This window comes from Eubalaena glacialis, chromosome 12 (genome assembly GCF_028564815.1).
Source record: "Eubalaena glacialis isolate mEubGla1 chromosome 12, mEubGla1.1.hap2.+ XY, whole genome shotgun sequence".
Lineage (NCBI taxonomy): Eukaryota > Metazoa > Chordata > Mammalia > Artiodactyla > Balaenidae > Eubalaena > Eubalaena glacialis.
In genome coordinates this window covers 34,900,721-34,922,983 of record NC_083727.1, presented here as the reverse complement: position 1 = coordinate 34,922,983, position 22,263 = coordinate 34,900,721, and the positions used below count along the sequence as shown (strand labels likewise).

The 22,263-nt window shown below is 35.9% G+C and overlaps 1 protein-coding gene across 2 annotated transcripts in view; it reads right to left on the bottom strand.

Annotated features, from left to right (window-relative positions):
- The window catches only part of PTPRK (protein tyrosine phosphatase receptor type K), a 569,495-nt gene that overhangs the window by 85,373 nt on the left and 461,859 nt on the right, over positions 1-22,263 (bottom strand). For both annotated transcript variants that reach the window (XM_061207553.1, XM_061207554.1), the window contains exons 11-13: positions 20,866-20,971; positions 11,126-11,399; positions 8,067-8,103 (exon numbers count right to left, since the gene is read on the bottom strand). In XM_061207553.1, coding sequence (XP_061063536.1) covers positions 8,067-8,103; positions 11,126-11,399; positions 20,866-20,971 — 417 coding nt within the window. The remainder of the gene's footprint in view (positions 1-8,066; positions 8,104-11,125; positions 11,400-20,865; positions 20,972-22,263) is intronic.

Genomic DNA, 22,263 nt, shown 5'->3' with positions numbered 1-22,263 from the left:
TAGTTTCCTGAGGCCACCTGCATTCCTGGCTCATGTTAATATTCTGTATATAACAGGTGTGTGTATGTAAGCATTATTTTCAATTTCAAAAATAGTTTGTTACAAAAATAGAGGAAATGCTCTTGAAATTTCTAAAATGTCTGCAAAGTAAACTAGTAATATTTTCTTAATGTACAACTGCTAAAAATTATAAGAAATAAGTATAATAATAAGTTAATAAAGTTCAATTGGCTCTTAAAATGCATTAAAAATCATCACTAGCCAGAAATTTCCCATCACTAACTTTTCTGTTTTTGAAAACTGCCCATTACTTTAGCAGAATACTTATACAGTATACATATTTACATTACATACACAATTTTTATTCTATTTTTTCTAGTCTTTAACTACTTTTTAAACCTACTCTCCTCATAAAGTAAAAAGGTAAAAATTAATATAAGAAAAAATAAAATGAATAACTCAAGCAAAACTTTTCTTTCTACATAATTTTTTTTCCATTCTAAGACTGTAGTATAGTTTAGATGGAAGGGAAGCAAAAACTGACTTGGAATACCAAGAGGGCAAACTTTTTATTCATTAATTTTTTTCTTTTTCTGTAGATTAAAAAGAAACACTTCAGATTATTACTAAAGTATGTCAATAAAACAAAGCCGTAGTAAAAGAAGACGACTAATATATCTTCAAGGCATTGAAAAGTGAAATAATTCTGGACAGTAATATTCATTCATTCCAAAGAGACTGCATTTATATTAAATATCAGGCATGGACTTCACAAATGTAAGCGGATGTTACCTCTACCCTCATAAACCTTACACTCCATCTAGACAGTTCTTCATCCTAAGAAATTTTGGAATAATATATAATTTGGAGAATCATTAGCCTTTGACTTCACTGTAGAAATATTATGCTTTTCTTCTACTCTAGTTTTTTAAAAGCAAAGGAATATTTTAGTTTTGCAAATAAGTTGAAAAAAATCTACTAGCTGTTAATTTTTAGTAACTTTCTCTGTATTAAAAAAAAAAGAATTTACAATGATAAGGCCTTTGACAGAGCACCAGGAAATACTGCTGCCTGACAGAGGTTAGTTCCAAGCCATGAATCACTGATTTAAGCTTTATTAAAATTGTACTTCCTCCCTGCTTGGTTTCACTTAGATATACTTTCATTTTCCTCGGGCTGTAGTCTATTACCAATATACTTTCCTGCAATTCCCTCCTTTCTGAGTTGAAGAAAAATGAAACCCCAAATCAGATTAATTTTTGAAAACGAGTACATAGATACAATAGGCAAGAAGAATGATGCACATTCTTTTCCTTTGAGAGAGAAAGGAGTGTGAGTACCAGCCAAAGTACTTAGGCATTCAGAGGAAGAACAACAAAGTTATTCTTGCTGATTACAATTTTTCAGAAGAGCTGGCAGCTTCCTCAAAGCTAATTCTATCCTCAGGACCAAGAAAAGCCCCACCCCTACCCAGAATTTCTTAATAGCCAGACTAAAGTATCACAGTTGACCTTAGTTTTCATCAGCATAAAAAGCGGTATAAATGGATCTGAAAATTTCTTCCTGATGCTTTACCATTTCCTTCAACATGTAGCTGGCAAAATCTAAAGCATCTTCGTAAAATTTAAGAAATTAAGGTTAGGATTTTAGAGCCTGAAATCCAATTAAATATATTTTTTTCTTCAGACCTCACCCCTACTTTCAAATCCCCCTTCTCTGCAGCTGTGAAGGATACTGCCCAAGAGTGCAATTTAAGAGCCGAGATTGTTGAGATGTACTCAAGTTCATGTGTGATAAATATGGTGGGAATGAATTCAGTCAGAAAGATTCTACACACATGGTACAACCAAATGGAGCTTCCATGGTATTACTGTAACTTCTTGACAGGCTAAGTGTTCTTCTTCTTCTCATGCTTGTTATTTTTGAATGCCTGATCACTTAAAATAAGGCACTTTCATCCATCTGCACACTCAGAGAAAAGGGCACCAAAAAAAAAAATTTTGACAAAAGGAGCATAAGACAAAACTAAAACTATGAAGCAAATGTTTTTTAAGAAACTATTCTTTATCCAGTAATTAGGGAATAAATAGCAAAGGAAGGAAGAAAGAATAAAGTAAATAAAATATTACCAGTGTTTGTATGCTTCCATATATATTGGATAAAATCTTCCATGCACACCTACTCTTTTGTGACAAGCGAATTTTTCTTAATATTGGAATGCATGTTTAAAATGCATGCTAGCAGTGAAGTCAAGATATTTTGAGGGGTTGGCAAAGACCTATATCATCACTGTTTAATATAAGTAATATTCTGAATTAATAATGATCTGATTTAGACCATTCCCAGGATGGGAATATACAAAAGAGTTAAACCAACACCTTTCACAATCACAGGTCAACTTTGGGTTTATCAAAAGAATAAATAAGCTGATATTAAATGAATGGATGAATGGACATATGCTTGCTTTAGTGTTTGGAATTCTCTTCTTTCCATGGCTTCTAGAAGAAACATGTGGGTTCCTCCTTTCCAGCTCCTTCGAGGACCAAGTAAGGATAATCCTACCAAAGTACCTATGCCAAGGCAACAAACGGGCTCCTGATATTCTAGACTGACACCTAACAGGAGATTCCCTACTTTTAAAGGTCAATGATTGAGTTATATGGACTTTAAGTGCTCTCTTCCAATCGTTCCATGAAATAGCTGGTCCTTTATACCTCATCTTGGAACCAAACTACTATTTTTCATTATTATTCCTAAGGGGAAATAAAAATCAAATGTCAGTTCAGACACTACCTGCTGCAGGTAACAGATTACCCACCAGTAGTGGTTTTGATAATAAGGATATTTATTTTTTTCGCACATAAATATTTGGAGTTAAGGAGTTCCAGCAACGGGTATCTCAGCTCAGAGTTGTTAGGGCTTTGAGTTGGCTTATTTGTTTTCTTTGATGTTCTCCTCTTTTTAGCCAATTTGGTTCTCAACTTTCTAAATATCACATCCTTACTAAATAATGCTCAAAATAAGATGGATGGGTTGGGGGTAGTCTCTGCTATCTCTCCTTTCCAAAAGTCAGGAAGAAAAAATTTTCTTGGAAGGCCAGTGATTGTCAAAGTGTAGTCACCTGAGCCATGGCATCAGTCTCAGCTGCAAACCTGTGAGAAATGCACATTCTTGAGGCCCTCTCCAGGACTACTGATGCAGAAATTGTGGAGTTGAGGCTCAACAATCCGCTTTAACAAGCCCTCCAGGTAATTCTGACTCAAGCTAAAGTTTGAGAATCGCTAATTAAGACCAATCTGATTCATCCCCTGAGTCTGAGCCCACCTTCCCTGAGCAGCGAAGGTACTTTCCCCTCAAGGTCTTTGCATGTGTTCCTTCTGCCGTGAAAGCTGCTCCCCTACATGGGTCCCTCCCTCATTTCCTTCACCTCACCAGTGTGTCTTTCTCTGATAACTGTATACAAAATAGCAATGCCCTAGACACAAGTCCCAGCATTCCCTATCCTCACGTACTGCTTTATTTCTCTGCAAAGAATTTGTGTCTGGTCTGTTTCCCTCTGCTGGGATTTAAGTTCATAGAAGTTAGGGCTTTGTCTATATTTATTTACTGCTCTATCCCCAAGGCCTAGAACATTGTTTGGTGTATAACAGGCATTAAATAAATGCTAAATACATGACTGGCATATTGATATCCAAATGAAACGGGAAGAAGTCAAAGAATGGTTAATGGGTAGACAAACAGCAGTTTGCCAAAGCAAACTATTTACAAATGGAGATTTGGAATAAAATCCATTCTTGACGTGAAAACTTAAGGGTTTGTCACAACATAAAAAGTAGCTGTATTTCATTAACTTAAGAAAAAAATCCTCTTTTTCACCTTAAATGCTATGTTCAAATAAATTTACTTATATTACACTTTTCTATTCTATTAAACTTGATAGCTTTTATTGGAAATGGACAGATTTTACCAACATAGGAACTTCCATCGAAATTAAAATTTTAAGTTACCAGTTTTCTTCTAAAAAAAAAACAGAAATGCAGATGAGGGGAAATTGGACACAATCAAAATAGTTTCGAAATGTAAACTACTTATATAAACAGATTATAATACTTTCAATTTCATATACTATTGGTCTTATTTCTTAGTTTTATTCTAGGGCATTATTTGATATCTTGATTACTTATCAATGCTTGCTTGCTTATAGAATAATTTTATGTAAATTGAGTATGTGGTTCCATAAATGATTATTTATATATTGAGAACATTTTAAATGACATAATATGCTAGATATTATTGACCAAGATAAAATAAAAATTCAATTGAAATGCATCTCTTGTTAGTTTAATATGGATAAAGCATATTTCCTGAGAACTACTTTTGAAAACCCACTGAGTAATTTCTATTATAATCATATAATATTTTCATATTTAAATCTAACCATTAAAATATCACTCACTGAAGAGTTTCCTTGAGAAAAAAATAAAAGTTATAGTGGTACACATTCTTTATGGCACCATGGCACAAGATTCTTAGCTGCTAATTTACAAATAATTTTGTGGGTGTATACCAGTTTCGAGCATTGTTATCAATTATATGTAAAAAGACATAAAGCAAACTGATATCAGTGGTCAGTTCTTTCAGTGGTCAGAGAGACTTGTGCCTATACATGTTGAGCATGCAAGTTGCACGACGCTCTTCACTGGACAAGTGACTTTCCAAGCTTGGCCCTTTTTCTTGATGTACAAAAGAAACCTTTCCTGAGACTTATTCTCCTTTTTGCTTTCCAAAGATAGCAGCGGACTAAATTCCTTTTCGTATGTTTACAATTTTGGTTTTGGATATGCTATTTTATAAACGGTATGACTTTCATAATTTCCAGTATAATTTAGATTAACCCTTCCACTCCATTCCTGACACATATCTTCTCAAGGACTTCTTAACTAAATGTGAGTCAGAGAGCAGGACCAATGATCCCAACTGCAATGAACCTAACTCCCAGAACGCTTCTTTTGTCTCATAATATATATTCACATCACTATTTATTTTAGACATTATGACGTTGATTATTCATATGTTTTCTTTACCAGTCAAGTCAACGTCTGTATTCTCTTTTTTTGTTGGCTACCAACAGGTGTGACTTCCAAGAAGGCAGGAAACAATCCATTACATTGGAAATTTTTTAGAATAATTTTCACAAGTCAAAATATTTTCAAAATGATCATGCTATTCTAGTGTGTGGGCTACTTGTTTTTGGCTTTTAAATTCTTTCACATTTCCCACAAGAATTTCCAGTGCCCTAAGTTAGTACAGTGCACACATTTAAAACAAAATTTATTTATTATATTTTTATTTATTTTTGGCTGTGTTGGGTCTTTGTTGCTGCGCGCGGGCTTTCCCTAGTTACGGCGAGTGGGGGCTACTCTTCGTTGTGGTGCGCAGGCTTCTCATTGCAGTGGCCTCTCTTGTTGAGGAGGATAGGCTCTAGGCACGTGGGCTTCAGTAGTTTTGGCACATGGGCTCAGTAGTTGTGGTGCGCAGGCTCTAGAGCGCAGACTTAGTAGTTGTGGTGCAGGGGCCTAGCTGCTCTGGGGCATGTGGGATCCTCCCTGACCAGGGCTCGAACCCGTGTCCCCTGCATTGGCAGGCAGATTCTTAACGACTGTGCCACCAGGGAAGCCCCAGTGCACACATTTTAAGTATACAGCTTAATAGGTTTTTGCCTATGTATACTAGACACCTGTGAAATATTGAATCATTCCTTGCCCAGAAGGTTCCTTCTTCCCTTCCTAGTCAATATGGTTACGTCATTTAATAAGTGTATCTTCAACATGCCCTGCCAGAAACGTTTTAATTTGCATACTGAAAATTTTTATACCAAAGCTGATCATACTTGTATGCTGTTAGTTTAAAACATAGTCAGGCAAAAAGTAATTTTACCTTAATAATGTGTTTTTTTTCTATGTAGAAAAATGCTAAGTGTCCAGAGAAGGCATTACATTAGATCTGGATAGAAACATATTAAAAATAAACAAATTAAAAAAAAAAAACAAAAACCCTTACTTTTTCCCCAAGTAATCTCTATCATGAAAACTTAAGTTTCATTTTTATTTTTATTCCTTTCATTACTACATAACACAGATTATGTCCTTCTGAAGCAAGGTACGAAAGGATTATGATAATTATGGTGATGATAAAATTGCAGTTAACTCTTAACTGATAGTTATAGTATACTAGGTACTATTCAGGCATTTTGTATATATAAATTATTTTAATCTTCACAATAATAGTAAGGGGTAGGTACTCTATCATTCTTATTTTTAGAATGAGAGGTTAAATATTTTGCTCAACTTTAAAGAACAGTAAGAAGGGGCAAAGTCAGGATTTGAACCCAGATAGTCTGGGGCCAGATTTCTTTCACGCAGTAAACCACACTGTCAACCTGAGACCCAGATGTACAGCAGGGCTAGATTATTAGGTAAAGAAGAAACTACCACAAATGGACCCTATCTTACTACCTCTGAGTTTCTGGCAAATATTCTATGCCACATGGTAAATCTAATTTCCATAATCCCAACTCTCCTGCAGTCAAAATATAATATGATATTTGTCATCATAATTTTATTTGTATTGAGCGTGGGACAAAATGACACTTAAGCTTATGTAAATGCAAATAATTAAATAGCCGAATAAGAAAATTTTAAATTTTAGAATCATTTATCCATATCTAAAAAACTTCTCACAGGCTGACATGAGACCATTTTACATTTCTGGTTCTATTTCAAATCCGGAAAAGCATAGGTCCTAAATGCCTTCTGCCATTATCTTCTAAAAATTTCAACTTTAACTCTTGATCCATATGCCAAGTTTTTAAAATAAAATAAATGCCTATACATTATATGCATCTGTATATACTTTCTCTTTTCCTTCATTTAGGATTGCTTTATTGTTTAAAATATCATGAGGAATCTTAGTATTTGAATTGAAAAAGTGTATATTTTTTCTCTTCTGTGAAGCTTTCTTATTACTCCTCATGAGTCAAGGGAATAGTCTTTTGTTATTGCCTTTACAAATCAAGAGTATAAAACAAATGCTTAATTGAGCACATTGATGATTAGATGGAGAAAAATGATGAAAGGAAAGATGCCAGCACAAACAGAATATGGCCATTCATTTTTACTCCAAATGAATCAACTACTGCTCATAAATGGGGGCCTAATACTAATTCTGGCAGCAAACCACCCAAAGCACCAACCCTCTGGGAACCCTACCTCTGCATGCGAACAGCTTTTTCTCATTTCTCTTGCTAGAATACATACACCAAGTAGCTCTCTCTCCCTTGCTGGCACAGTCAAATAACTCTTAAGTGAAGGATTATAAACATTGTGAATGCAGGAGACTTTCTCCCACTCTGAACTCTAAATATTCATTCAAAGATGAAAATGTTTTCTCTTAAAGAAACAAGGCAACTAAACTATAATATGCAATGTCAAGAGGAACAGCCTTGGCTGTTCCCAGATCTAATTTCTTGGCATCAGTTGGATTAAAAAAATTTTTTAAATAAAAAAAAGGTAAAGCATCTTCAATCAAACTGCACCACCAATATGGACCCGTCTCTGTCCATACCCTTGCATATGCCTAGACTAGCCCCGTCTTTTTGTGTTTGATTGTCTACCACAGAAAGTAACAGAGGTTTTTAAATAAGGAATATGCTATTTTCAGCTGATATTGCTGAGCTTTTCCTAATATGTTGGCTGATCAGCAGCACAAGACCTTTCAGATACTAAATGGCAGAAACAAGTCCTTCTAAAGTTTTCTAAATCTTTCCTATTCTCAAAACAAGATTCCTCCAGTCAAATACTAGAGGATGGAAAGTATCACTCCATTACATGTTAAAGACACCCAAGTGAGTCAGAGAACTTGGCTGGCAGTTTAACTAGGCCCTACTACAAATACTCTGTAATAGAAGTGCCACATTTAATTAGCCCTGAAACAGGGAACAAAGCTCTTTCATTTTAGAAAGTTGGCGAATGGAATTTGGGGGAAAAAAAAAAAAGCAAACCTCTTACCTTTGGTAGCAATTCTTACACACTGGGTTTTAGTTTCCTGAGGGAGTAAAAAAAAGAAAATGAAAGAAAATGGTCAGTTATAGATATTTCATAAACTATAACTAGTATGAAGATCAATCTGGGGTTATAAAACAGGTTTATAAAGAATAGAATAGCGGTATTAAGGACATGATTTTTTATTTATGTTCACGCAGAGATTTTTAAAAAATGTAAAATAACTTTTAAAAATTTTAGTATTTTCTAAAGGTGTAGGTATCTGTCTTCACCTTGTAATGAAACAGGCTATCTTGTCTGGGACAAGCAGTATAGCATTCTATTTGCATTAACTGTACTTTCTGAATGATCAGAAAGAAAAATGTATTTGCAAAGCTAATACAAATCAGACCCAAATATAAATTTCTTTCTGTTTTTAAAAAAATATATTTATTTATTTATTTGGTTGCACCAGGTCTTAGTTGCAGCAGGCAGGCTCCTTAGTTGTGGAGCGCTGGCTCCTTAGTTGTGGCTCCAGGGTTCCTTATTTGAGGCATGTAGCCTCCTTAGCTGTGGCATGCGAACTCTTAGTTGCGGCAGGCATGTGGGATCTAGTTCCCTGGCCAGGGATCGAACCCAGGCCCCCTGCATTGGAAGCACGGAGTCTCATCCACTGCACCACCAGGGATGATGTCCCCCAAATATAAATTTCATTTTCACCTCGTAGCTGTAGACTCAGACCAAAGCTGAACATTACATACTTTCACTTGGATCCCAGCATGACTAAAGAGCTAAATGATGAAAGTTAGAAAGATCATCAAAAAATTGCATCACACTTGCAGCATATTTTATCTGTTCTTTTCTCCTTTTTAATTTAGTTGTTAGGGATTAAATATTTCTTGGTGGGATTATTTTCCTCCTCTTGCTAGACAGATGGGATTGAGGAAGTAGAAGTAGAAATGGTAAAAGACAAGACATTTCAGAATTTAAAAAATCTCTTTTTCTTCTGTTTTTAAATGTCGTGGGGTGGTGCTAGGGTGTGGAACACAGCGCTAGGTCTGCACCTCATTCCTTAGGGATTTAGTTCATTCAGCTTATATCTTTGAATGTACAAGAGGTTGGAAAAGATGTTAAAGACAGTGAACAAAACAGAGGCTATTTGTTTTCAAGGTGTATTTGTAACTCCATCTTGAGCAGTTCTATAGATTGATAAACCAAGACTTTATATACTTTTCTCTTAGGCATTTATTATTTTTAAATTAAACAAAATAAAGCATTGAGGGGGAAATTAGTAATTAAAAATGAAAATCTGCACTTCTATTACTTAACTGTGACCTGAAGCCTTCCTAGTAAGCTCCAAGAAACTGTTTCACATTCCCATAAAGGCTCAAAGGGACTTTGATTTCCTAAAAGCAATTGCTGTTAAGTCTATCAGGATTACCAGCCTCTGCTGACAGGAGCCATGTCAATTTTAAAACTTTTTTCCAAGATAACTGTGAAATATATTCTTGCTACTCTGTACTTTGATTAAACCACATGTAGATATATTAGCAATTAGAAGAGAAAATTCATATCAAAGCTTTTAAAGAGTGCCAGAGAAAATTCTTTGTAAGTAACAGACATTCATTAACACTTCTCTCATACCACAGACCAAGTAACAAAAGTTAATTTGGAATCTCTCACCTTTCTAAAGATGAATACCCAAACACTGAACCATGCTACTTTATACCCAGAATGGAATAAAACTTCCATGGTTGTCTCTTTTTTGAGCAGTCCCATCATGGTAGTGGCATGGAATGATGTGTGGGTGGGAAGTGGGCAGCCAACTCCCACTTAGGTAAAAATAAACTAGAAGACGAGAAGAGCATTTTAAAACATGAGCAGCCTCTGGCTTTGAAGTACATCTTAGAAGATGCTGTGGCATTTTTCTTTCCATATACTGTAAACCAGCCATGCAGGTAAGCACAAAGATAAAGCTTTCATTCAAAAGCAGCCAGTCAATACCCTAAGTTCTCATGGCCCCTTACAGAAATGTAAATGGATTGTTATATCTTCCAGTGAAACTATTTCAAGATATAATAGGGCTTTTGCGATTGGATAGCACATATTTCACATCTGCCAGGTACCCACCTCAGGGACTCAATTACCCAAACCCAGCAATTTCCTGTATAGCTACAAGTACATAAAAATGTCATTCTTCTATTGAATTTTAAGTTGTAGAAGGTTTCTACTCTCAACATTTTTTTTTCTACACCTCCCTGCCAAAAAAAAAAAAAAAAAAAAAATTAAATAAAATATGTTTTAGGAAAGAAAATCTTTCAAGAGAAGAGCATGAGACATGAAAGGCCAGGTTATTTCCCCACGTATGGAACCACTGGTAGTTTCTAACTTCCTGTTGTGTTTCCCTCTTCAATACTCATTTGGGATCCATGGCAGTGTTCAAAAACAACTGTGTCCAGAATGGGAAAAAGAAGGGCAGCCAGGGAGACGGAAAACAGACTTCTTTAACCGCACAGCATCCCGCCCTCGCCAAGCTGCCTTCTGTTTCGGTTTTGTCACGATATACCACAGACGCCCTATTACTTTGTAATCAGAGGACTGTTACTAGTTATTTACTATTTGGCTTGTAACCCCTGAAAAGTGTATAAGGGTTTATTAGCCTGCTGTGGAACACGCATTCTGTTAATCCTGCAGTAAATTTAATCTTCTGAAGCATGCCGCTATTGAGCAAAGAAGACAAAACAATGCTCCATATTTATTGGGGCTGGAGTCCCGGCAGCAGCACACCCACCTTTTCAAATCATTTTACTCACAGTTGCCCTTGTGGGCTTTCCTGAAGAGGGCTCAAGGAGAAGCAGTTACTAGGAAACAGGAATGCTGTGCGATGTAACTGGCATGGGGCCCCAGCCCTACAGTAGACCCCAAACCAGGCATGTTGCTGGGAACAGAAACAACACACTCCCTACACACCGATTGTTCCTCACTTTTTATTTTTTTCACCTGACAAATGTTACTGAGTATTTATAAAATTCGACAGCAGCTTTTCCTCAGGTCAGTGAAAAAGCAAAATCTTGGAGGAAGCTCACCTTCTCCACACTGCTCATTGCCTGGAAATAGATGTTGTATCCTTTGCGTGGAGCCAAAGGGGGGTTCCAAAAGCCCTGATAGGTCCTATTATCGCCCACCGTGAATGGGGCAGGTTCGGGAAGATTCCCTGGGGGTAGTTCAGCAGCGAAGTAGTACGGTGCACCCCCATTCATGGCATTTTGGTATGTGACAGGAACCTGGTAGCATTCCATGGCTCTGGCTTCTCTCTTGGTTCGGTGAGGGTGCAATTCCTCCACAACAATCTGATAGGCACTTTTTGGAAAAAAAAAAAAAAAAGCACACATTTAGAGATTCTAGATAGTGAGATTTCTCAAAAAAGGAACAGGGTACTTAACGTCAACACGCAACGTTTCAAAGTCTTTCAAGTCAGACTTAACCTCCTGCATTCTGGTTTTCAAGCTATTTTGCAGTAAAATAGAATTTCACATGGATTCTGCTTCCCTCTAACCCCAATGTAATTACTAAGGACCTGAAGGGAAAAAAAAAAAAAAAAAAAGACGAATCACCACAGAACTCTATACACATTTTTAAATGTTGAGAGATGAACCACCCTAATAAGGAACCTGACATTAAGCAGAGACACATCATACATTAAGTTCTTTGTCTGATATTTTAAAAGGTTTAAAGTTAACATTTTCCTTTGAAATCATAGTGTGGAAGGCCCAGCTCCAAGGCCCAACAGAGTGACTGCCTCAGGGCGGGGCTTGAAGCCCCAGTTTGTGATTGTCATCGTGTTAGAGACAGAATGTGCTGACAGGCTTCTCCACCTCTTGACCTTGCCATGGCATCAACTTCGGCTCAGAGCTATGCAGATCTAAAGCACAAGTGACACGCTGCAATACCGGCACAGATGGACAGAAATCTGTCCTCGCCACCGAAATAGACTGCCTCCTTCTGCTAGAGTTGTTAATAATAAAATGCTACAAATTGTAGGAACAGATGGCATTTGGCCTATTAAACCTCAAACTTAAACCTTCTAATACCTTTCTTAAAAGTCTTAAAACTTTTCTCTAATAGCTAATCTTTTATAGAGGAAAGGAGAGAGGAAATAATGCAACTTTAAAATAAAGATCTGCCTCATCACTAATTAAAATTTTAATCAATTTCTGCAACTGGTATATTAATAATTTTCTTTGTAGGACATTCTTCAGGCAAACTGTTTTTAGGTAATGTACACCTGAGAAAATTGACATTATCAATATATTTTTATGTATTTTGTATATTACATATATATTATGAATTTAAAAGAAATATATTTTTAAATTCCTGACAATTATGAGAGAATGCACTATGGTCACATATAAATTAAATATAAATAAGCTGTGTGTAGGGATGTGTGTTTGAATCTTGAATTTCCAGGCAAATATGCTCATTCTATACAGAGAAACCAGTTTCTATTCAAGGGGTCTCCAGCAGCAATAGAATATTTTCTTTAATGAACTTCCAAAAAACAAAGAAAGGCGAGAGAGAGAGAAAATTTGCATCGAAGGCAATTAAACATTAAATTTTATGCCAGTTTAGAATCTAGTATAAAACTCTAACTTAATATAAACTCTGTTATACCTAGAAACAGAAAACTTAACATAGATTAAGAGAAAGGAGCTTTATAAATTAAAGATTTTCTTTTCTTCCTAATTATTCAAGTTCCCATTTTCCATTAAAATAATGCTAAGAAATTGGTAGGTTGGTATCCATCTCCTTTCCTTTAGAAATAGGACAGAAATTGTACTAATGTCAGAAATTGAGATTTGGGCAAGTAACTAAGGAAGAATTCTATGTTATTTGAAATTATATGTACTGCATCATTCTCTATACCTTTGCCAAGTTGGGTCTCTAAGCTCCAGGGAACGCTATTGACAAGATACATGCTCTCTGAGGGGTCTGTGGAGCAGGCACTTGTCACTTTTAAAATACAGGAAATACATAAGCATAGCCCTTGGAGAGAAAAAAAAAAAAGGAGAGAGATCATAGCTGACATATGGTATGTTAGGCAAACCTAGTCTTTTCTCTTTCTGTTTATTTTTAATTTAGAATCTCTATTTGTATGTTATACATCTGTGTATCCTGTGGATACATACATATGTGTAGATAAACTCTCACATGCACACTCCTCAAATAAATCTAACCTTATATTCTTGCGCTAATGTGCAATAATGATAATTACCCATCCTTGTTAATCATTTAACCTAATCTTTAAAAGTAAATTCCTTGTTAATTAGTCCATACCTCTAGAAAAATCCAGAACATCTGGTGAACATTCAGTCTTAACTAATTCTATTAAAATGACATAGGTTGTACATTCCAAATTAAGGAACTTCACACAAGACAGCTTGTCTCTTCAGATCTATTAAGAACAAAAGCAAACTGCCGATGTTGGAGGGGAGTAAAGGAAGAAAAGGTACGATCTGCTCTTTGGGAAAGATCTCATTGAACTTGAGATGGAGCCCCAAACTAAAAATTATAAAGTTCTTTTTAAAATAAATGATCTTACCTTCATTGTTCAATTTGTCTGAGTAGGTTGTTCTTTACCACATATTCCGCATTTTTCTAAAGTTGTTTTTTCCCTGCTACTTTCTTATTTATCAATACAAATTAATTAAAGGACAGAAAATAAGGAATGGGAAATCAAATTAGAAGTGATTTGACTGATTACATGTAATGGGTCTGTGCTCTTTCATCCTTGTGGGGTCTAATTACCTAATGGTACTTAACTCTAGCAAGATCTAAATATTATTTGAGCTTAGTACTCTGGCAAATTTAAATATTCCAAAGCCACCAGATAGTTTTATTCACTCTACCTATATTTCATATTTCCCCATTCCTTTTAATTAATTTTTAAAATATTTCTACAATTAAGTTAAAATCAATATACTGGCATCATGAATCTTTACTTAACACTCAAAATATGATTCCTTTATGTTAAAAAACTAAAAATGATTTCACTATACTGTAATTTAATTTTATTAAACATTGGTAGGTAGTCATTTTTAGTTTTTTAGGAGGCCAAATAATGACTTCTCATCATACAACTTCCCTTCAGTTATAAGACTGTAAAAAAAATATACACTGGGATTTTGCCATTAGCTCAAAGCAATTATATGATAGACATGGTAGATATTCTTCGTTATTTAATGTTTAAACATGTTGGAGATGAACTCAAAGTCGCCTGTAACAACCTACAATGGATTTTTTTTTAACCCATTAGAAAGTATATCCTCTGTGATTCTGGTTTAAGTTTTAGCTTGTACAACTTCTAGGTGATATCAAATAACAAATTATACAATTGTATACTTCCTCATTTTTTATCTAAAATGTCTGCTTAAAGCTTCAGGAGAAAGTCCCTAGCTCCAATGTTTTACACTTCCTCTCATCAATAGACTTCCCAAGATCTCATGACCACCATTGTTCCTACTGACTGCCCCAATGCCAACAATTTGATAATGCACAGAAGTAAAGGTTTAATGACCATTTTGGTGCACATCACGTTTCCTGCTCTCCATTTCTTCACTCCTTAAACGTACAATCCAGGTCTATCACAACTTTCCTATTTCTGTAAGAGGAACTATTAGTTTCTGAATCAACAAAGCTCAAAATGCTGGCATTAACTTTAACCAATTTTATTTTTAATCATGTTCTAGCTCCCTTGCAATATACCATTTCTTTTCATCCCCATTGCTTCCATCATTAGGGAGGTATTTATAACTTTATGTTCATATTACTGGTCTAGTTTTCTTGCCTTCATTTTCTCCTTCAGGTAATCTAGGCACCCACCTACCTAGCCATACATTCTGTCAATTATCTTTTGAGTATTCTCTGTATGCCATGAACTGTTCATGGAGAATGCAAAAGAGAATCATTTTGAACACTGCTGATATTTTCCTAAAACACCACTCTGGACATTAACTACTCTTCTCCAACTTTCAGCTTTGTCAAAATTATGTGATGCTCTCCCATTATCAAAATCTAGTCTCACTACACTGGGGTTAATATCTTACCACATCCTGGTATCTCCATCTTGCTCTCACTACCTCCTAATGTATATCATCCATCTCAAACTTGTATGACCATTGTTACCTAAACATACCAAATATACTGTCAAAGAGTTTCCTCCTTTCTCCTTTTCTAGCTTTTCTACTTCTGACATAAAGCCTTCTCTAACTAGTTCACTCAGTAATTACTCTGTCTCCTCAAGCCAATGGAAGTAATTCTTGAGGTAGAGGTAACAAAAGGGTGAACTATGGGTAGAACACAGTCATGTGGGATGCCTTTTCAATTTAGTCCTTAATCCACCCACAAATGATAATGCCACAGATGCATTGATAGGTACCATCAGTAGTATCCCTCAGGAACTCTGGGGTTGAGAAAAGGCCAAGAACCACTGTCTTATAATATTTATTGCTTTTATCACTACCATGCTACGTTACAAATATTATCTGGTATTATACTATTATAATAGTATCCATGCACCATTTTAAGTGCTGAGGTTACAATAATGAACATAGTAGTAAAAGTCTCTCCTCTCATGAAGCTTACATTTTACTAGGGAAATATAAAAAAATAAAAATAAATTTTTAAAAAAACTACACATATGTTGAAGAGGGGATAAAAACAATAAAGAAAAATAAATCAAGATGGGGCATAGGGAATGACAGGATGAAGAGTTCTATTTTATAAGCAGTGGTCAAGAAAGACCTATGTGCCCTTTAAGCAGAAACCTGAAGGAAGAGAAAGCTTCAACTTTGCGGGTGCTTGTATTAGTTATCTCCTGCTGCATAACAAGTTATCCCCAAACTCTGTGGCTCAAAACAACAGGCATTTATTATCCCACAGTTTCTAGGGATCAGGAACTTGGGAGTGGCTCAGCTAGAGGTTCTGGCTCAGAATTTCTCAAGGTCGCAAAAGTTGTTGGCTGGGCTGAAGTCCTCTAAAGGCTGGAAAGAAGATTTAACACAAAGGGCACACCTCCTCATGGTTTCTGTTAGAAAAAAAAAATTCTACCTACTATGATTCTATAGAATAAACATTAAGTTAAAATAACATCTATTCGATTTTACTTGGACCACATGACCTGTGTGCCCATAAAATGGGGCAAAAGGATTATTTCCATCTTTGTTTAAATTTCAAAGGACTTTTATCTGGAATTCAAGTAAGTTCTGTGTCATGACAGTGGCAAGAAAAATCAGATGCAACTATTTGATCTCTTTAAAATTCTCAGATGTAATGAAATATTCTGCAGATCTATGAGGACGGTAGTCCTAATGTTTCAAGCTGTGTATATGTGACCAACTGACCCAGGGAATAACTCCAACACACAAGGTTTGAACTCCAACTAAACTCAGTTCTATATTCTGATCCATATTTCTGTTAAGCTAACACTGAGCATCAGACAATTTCTTTTCCTAATATAACTGTGGAAGAAATGATGGGTTTGATGGCATTTCATGACTATATCCTAGTTACCTATCTAAAAATATATGGTACTTAATATTTTAAAATGCAAGTTTAGGTTTTACCTACAAAATAAACATTTAGTTATACCCTAGAATAGATCGCTTCCTGCCAGCTTAAAATAGGTAGAGCTTATATTTGAAAAATGCTGTGATAAAACACACATTCATTATTACACCTTACAATAAACTGAGTTCACCAATGAGGAATTCTTCTCTGTGTTTTAGCAATATTCTGCTGCTATTTTCATTATTTGAAAACATAGCTACATTGGATCAATCTTTTAATAAATGGGACATTCTACACATTCTAATTTATAATTATACCTACTCAGGTTAGAATTTGAGTTCATTTAAGAAGAATATAAAATGTTTCAGAAAAAAATAAATTATGCATTCTAGGGAACTAATTCCAAATGTGGGTAATATTCATTTTGAATCATAGTAATGATTGTCAAGTGAGGACAGTTTTAAGGCTAGATCTCAAAAAGCTGGTAAGGAGATTCAAAGGTCTAGTTAAGTCAACTTTCAACCTTTAGAATGATTATATATTCAAAAATTAATTTTGGGGCTTCCCTGGTGGTGCAGTGGTTGAGAATCTGCCTGCCAATGCAGGGGACTCGGGTTCGAGCCCTGGTCTGGGAAGATCCCACATGCCGCGGAGCAACTAGGCCCGTGAGCCACAACTGCTGAGCCTGCGCATCTGGAGCCTGTGCTCCGCAACAAGAGAGGCCGCGATAGTGAGAGGCCCGCGCACCGCGATGAAGAGTGGCCCCCACTTGCCGCAACTAGAGAAAGCCCTCGCACAGAAACGAAGACCCAACACAGCCATAAATAAATAAATAAATAAACAAATAAATAAAATTTTTTAAAAAATTAATTTTGTCAAAGAACCACACTTGCCAGAACTACATTGCACAAGTTTTACATTAGCGTTTGGACGCCATCTTAATGAATACTGAAGAACAAAGTGGTTGGTGATACTGAGTTCTGCATTATTCAGAACAGGAATTTTCACTGGGGTGTACAATATTTTGTACACATCATGACACCTTAGAAAGAAAGCTAGGTTAAAGCATTGGTAAGATAGGCAAATATACAAAAATATTATATAATTTATAATATACCAAAGAACTAATTCCAAAGAGAGAGCACGCCTTTTGTTTGATTTGGGGTAGCAATCAAATAAAACAATAAAAATATTTGTTATTACTTAAAAACCTCAAAACACCAATATCTTGAATTCTTAGATGACTTTTTGCTCTGTTATCACTTCTAGAATAAAAGCTACCATCATCTCTCACCCATAGTCTCCATTCTATCACTCCTCTCACCAAGCTTTATACACCCTACCACAGTAAAACCTTATATGGGAGGCAGAGCCTCACCTGCATTTCCATTGCTTTCATTGTAGTGTGATCCAGTAGCTCTTCTCATTGAGACCATTGTGCCTTCAGGTCTGGTTTACCCTCAGTTCATTCTCCATGTTTCTACTCAGAGTGATCTTTCTACGAATATACAATTGCTCAAGATAGTTTCCACTTAAAATCCTTCTGTGGCCACCTTCAGTTTTTAGATGGACACTAAACAGCCTCTTGCTAGGGCTCTTGCTTATTTCTCCAATCTCAGCTCCTGTTACTTCTCCCACACACCCTTCCTTCTCAATGACCTGAACTACTCGCTGTTCTATCAATAGAACACGCTACACTATGTCACATATCCAGTCTTTCTCTTTGTGGTCATTTGGAAAGCCCATTGTCCCTTTTCTTCTGAGCAACCTCTCCCCTCTCCTCAAAGTGACCCTTGGCTAAGCTCATTTCTACTTCTCCTTCAAAACTCAGCTCTAGTACCACATTTTCTAGCTGCTGTCATTTCACTTATCATACTGCATTGTTACCATTTATTTATGAGTCTACCACCTCCACTTGAGGGTACATACTACATTTCCTTTCATGATTTCTATTCTCAGTATCCATCTCAGCTTCTGGCACATATTGAATGCTATTGAATCAATAAATTTATATGGAAACCATTGGTAATTTTAGCTTTCTTGATACAACTAAACTAAACTAAACGTACAAACTCTGCGTAACAAGGATTTCCTATGTGCGATAACAGAGGCTTTGGAAATTGGAGTTTGTTTGACATTAGGAAGACCAGAGGAGAAAGATTTATATTTCCACTGGAGTTGGAACAAACTGATGGCAAAATGCAGTCTGGCAGAGGCTAGTAGTACTGTAAAGTAGGGGAAGATAGAACCTAGTATTTAGGGCCTGTGATAGCAGACGAAGCTAACAAATGGATACTCTAAGGAGGTTTAGCTAGGTGGTAAACAGGTCTGGCTTTTATCCAGAGGGGAGGTGATGGGCCACAGACAAAGTGGAATGGCAACAAGCATTATGGATTACATCAAATTGCGTCCTCATTTTCAAAGAAATTCGAGCATTGGACAAGATGAGCCTCAAGATCAGGCTCCAGTTACTGGTAGCAGTGTTGAAGGTAGGGATGTGGTCAGAGGAAGGAAGACAAGATTACCCGACTGGATGAGTCAAACAAGCAAAGGAGGCAGGGCTCATCTGAAGCCTAATAGCTTGACTAGACCAGTCTGGTCCTGCCACCGGGCCCCACCTATGGGTGATCCCAGGTAGCTGGGCAAGTCAGTTGGAAAACAGATTTTTTCTTGGTAGTAACATTCTTTTAAAAAACTTTTTATTTTAAAAAGTATTTAATTACTTCTTCTTGTAGTATTCCTGGAAATTAGAAATTTTGTGGTAAGTAAATGTAAATAAAGTCAAAGAAAGACTTTTGACTTAAAAACATGTTATCGATAATATACTCACTAATACAATAAAGTTTGTGAACACCAACTATGAGCAAAGGGTTTACCAGGCTGCCGGCCCCTCTGATCGTCCAGGACAAATCGGGGCAAAGGTTTGTGTTTTGTTGTGGTCATTTTATCTTTGATTTACAATGCTTAGCACAGTGTCTGGCACAAAATACATGGTCAGTTAATGTTTGTGTAATAATTTGATTAAATTAATAAAGAGGGTAATTTACATTATGTAGCACTATTGTGCAATAATAATAATATACTGTGTGTGCAGCTTACATTAAGTAAAGCTGAGTTCACTCAAATATCTAACTCTTAAAAGATAATTGCAAGTAACTGGTAGCTCATTAAACAGTAGCAGAACTGAACAACTATGAAGTAAATTTTATCACAGGTAGGAACATGTGAATGACTCTGATTACTGGTCAATAGTAAACGATGTTGAATGCAGGCATTTTCTCTTTCTCCTTTGGATCAGCAATCAGACTCACTCACAGATCACTCATTCATGAATAGCAGTATGGACTTTGCATTTTCAAGTAGCCAGTGTTTCACAAGTGTTTATATTACAAATGTATCCAATCATCTCTTTTTCTCTGGTGTGGTATTACCGTGATTTTCAGCCAGACATGAGGTAAGAGTCTCCTTTATGGACGCAGGTTCTTTTATCAATTTTTTTTTAAATTAACAAAAATATTTCTTCCTTTCCAATGATATAGGATTATTTAAATGGTTAATATGTGCTCATAAGGTCAAATGTATTCATTTTACACATAGAACAAAGATTAATTTTATTTTTAATGAATATGTAAACAACTTGATATAACTCAATTATGAAATATCTGCACTAATTTCTGTGCCTTGATTTATTTCTCAACAGAAGTATGAAAACAAAAGTATCCACAAAATCTACAAGTTTCAAATGGAAACTTGCCTAAGTTTTGGACAATCTGTCTAATTACAAACACACAGGAATTAAAATCGTTAGAATGATTTGACTCAATCCCTGAAAATAACAAGGCTCATAATTTCTGCAAGATGAGGATAAGGTGGGAGATTTTAATACTGGATAGATAAAGTAAATGGCAAATTGAATTTTAATATTTACTGTGGAATTCCCGATAAGCAACAATTTAGGAATTAAAGGTCACATAGGCTGCATTCATTTTAACTATTCTCCTTTTATTTCCTCAAAGCTTCCTATTTTTCAATCACTCATGAAATTATTCATAACAGATTTAATGCAATGGACAGGAGTTATTTTCTCATTCTATACCTGACAAATACCTTCGAAGCTCATATACCATAGATGCCAACAGAGGAAGGGAAATGAAATGGGACTAGAGAAAATGAAATCAAAGAGCAAAGCTGTTAAATGAAACAGCACAGAGAAGTGAATGGTTCAGTTCATGAATATCTCAAAATTCCCTCCCCCTCTTACCTGATAGGTGCACCTTTAGCCTGTGCTGGTCTCAGCAATACAGTTATTGTGGTGGCAGTTTCATTGAGAGAGGCATCAACTCCTTCATAGTCAGGTAAAGTTGGAGCTGATAAATGATTAATGAGGAAAAAAAAGTTTCAATCAATGAACAGAAATATATCATAGTTCAAGATGAATAAATGATCCTGACTAAGGGAAAAATCAATACTTAATATCTAAACTGTACCTTAACATATGCCACTGAATGTTAACTCCAGGAACCTAAAGCAGCAGAAGATATGAAGCAAAGATTTGTTGTTGAAATTTAAATTATAATCTGGCAACTTGTGACGCACACTCCAAACATTTTGTGATGATGTTTTAGCTTTTAGTGTCCTGAGATCGTGAAATCAGCATTGATGGGATGGGAGGAAGGTGTTAACAGCATAGGCCTGGCTGCACCTGGAGATGTGGAGATAGAAATGGCAGGAACCTAGGTAAAGGGCTGCCTGGGAGAGGTGGTGCTGCTTATGACCTAATGGTTGTGGAATGACCCAGCATTAGCCTGGACTGCTTTCACCACTGTGGTCACAATAGAAACATATCTAGGAAGCATGTTGAATGGGAATGGGAACTTTAGCTGTTACTTACCATAAACTAGTGCATTAGTTGCCACATTCTTGAAAAGAAGAAACTTAAAATTTTTCAAAATATTTGACAATGCTTGGGGGTGAGAGGGCTTCCTAATCTTGAACTGGGTGAATAACTTCAAATGGCTTTTGATTCTTTCCATGCAGAAAGATGTTTAAGGGAGTATATGAACAGTGAAATGTGTGCATTAACAGAAAAATTGAGAACAAATAGTATTTAATAAAAATTTTAGAGTATTTCATTGATTCATTCAACATTTACTGAATATTTATTATGTGTCAAATTTTACAAGATGTGCTATAAATATAAAAGCAAATGAAGTGTGGTTTCTGACATTTATAGAATTAAAAGTAGGGATTCACATTTATCAAGAGTGAGAGTCTTATAAAAAGCAAAAAAATTATAGCAAAATTTAGGTCACCAAAAGAGGGGACAGTTAATTAGCCAACACAGTGGTTCTCAAACTAGGGAGATCAGAAGCACCTGGAGGGCTTCCTAAAACGCAGATCGCTGCCCCTCTCCCCTACAGTTTCTGATTCAGTAGGTCTGGGGAGGGGCCTGATAATGTACATTTCCAGGATATTTCCAGGTGATCTGGATGCTGGGGGACCACAGCTGTCTAAACTAGTTGATGCTGGGGGACCACACTTGTCTAAACTAGTGTTGGGGAGTGGGAAGATGAAACAGAAGACTTCACTGTTTAGGCAATGCTTGAGCTGAATGTTAAAAGAAGAGTAAAAACTCATTAGAAAGAGAATGCATGGAATA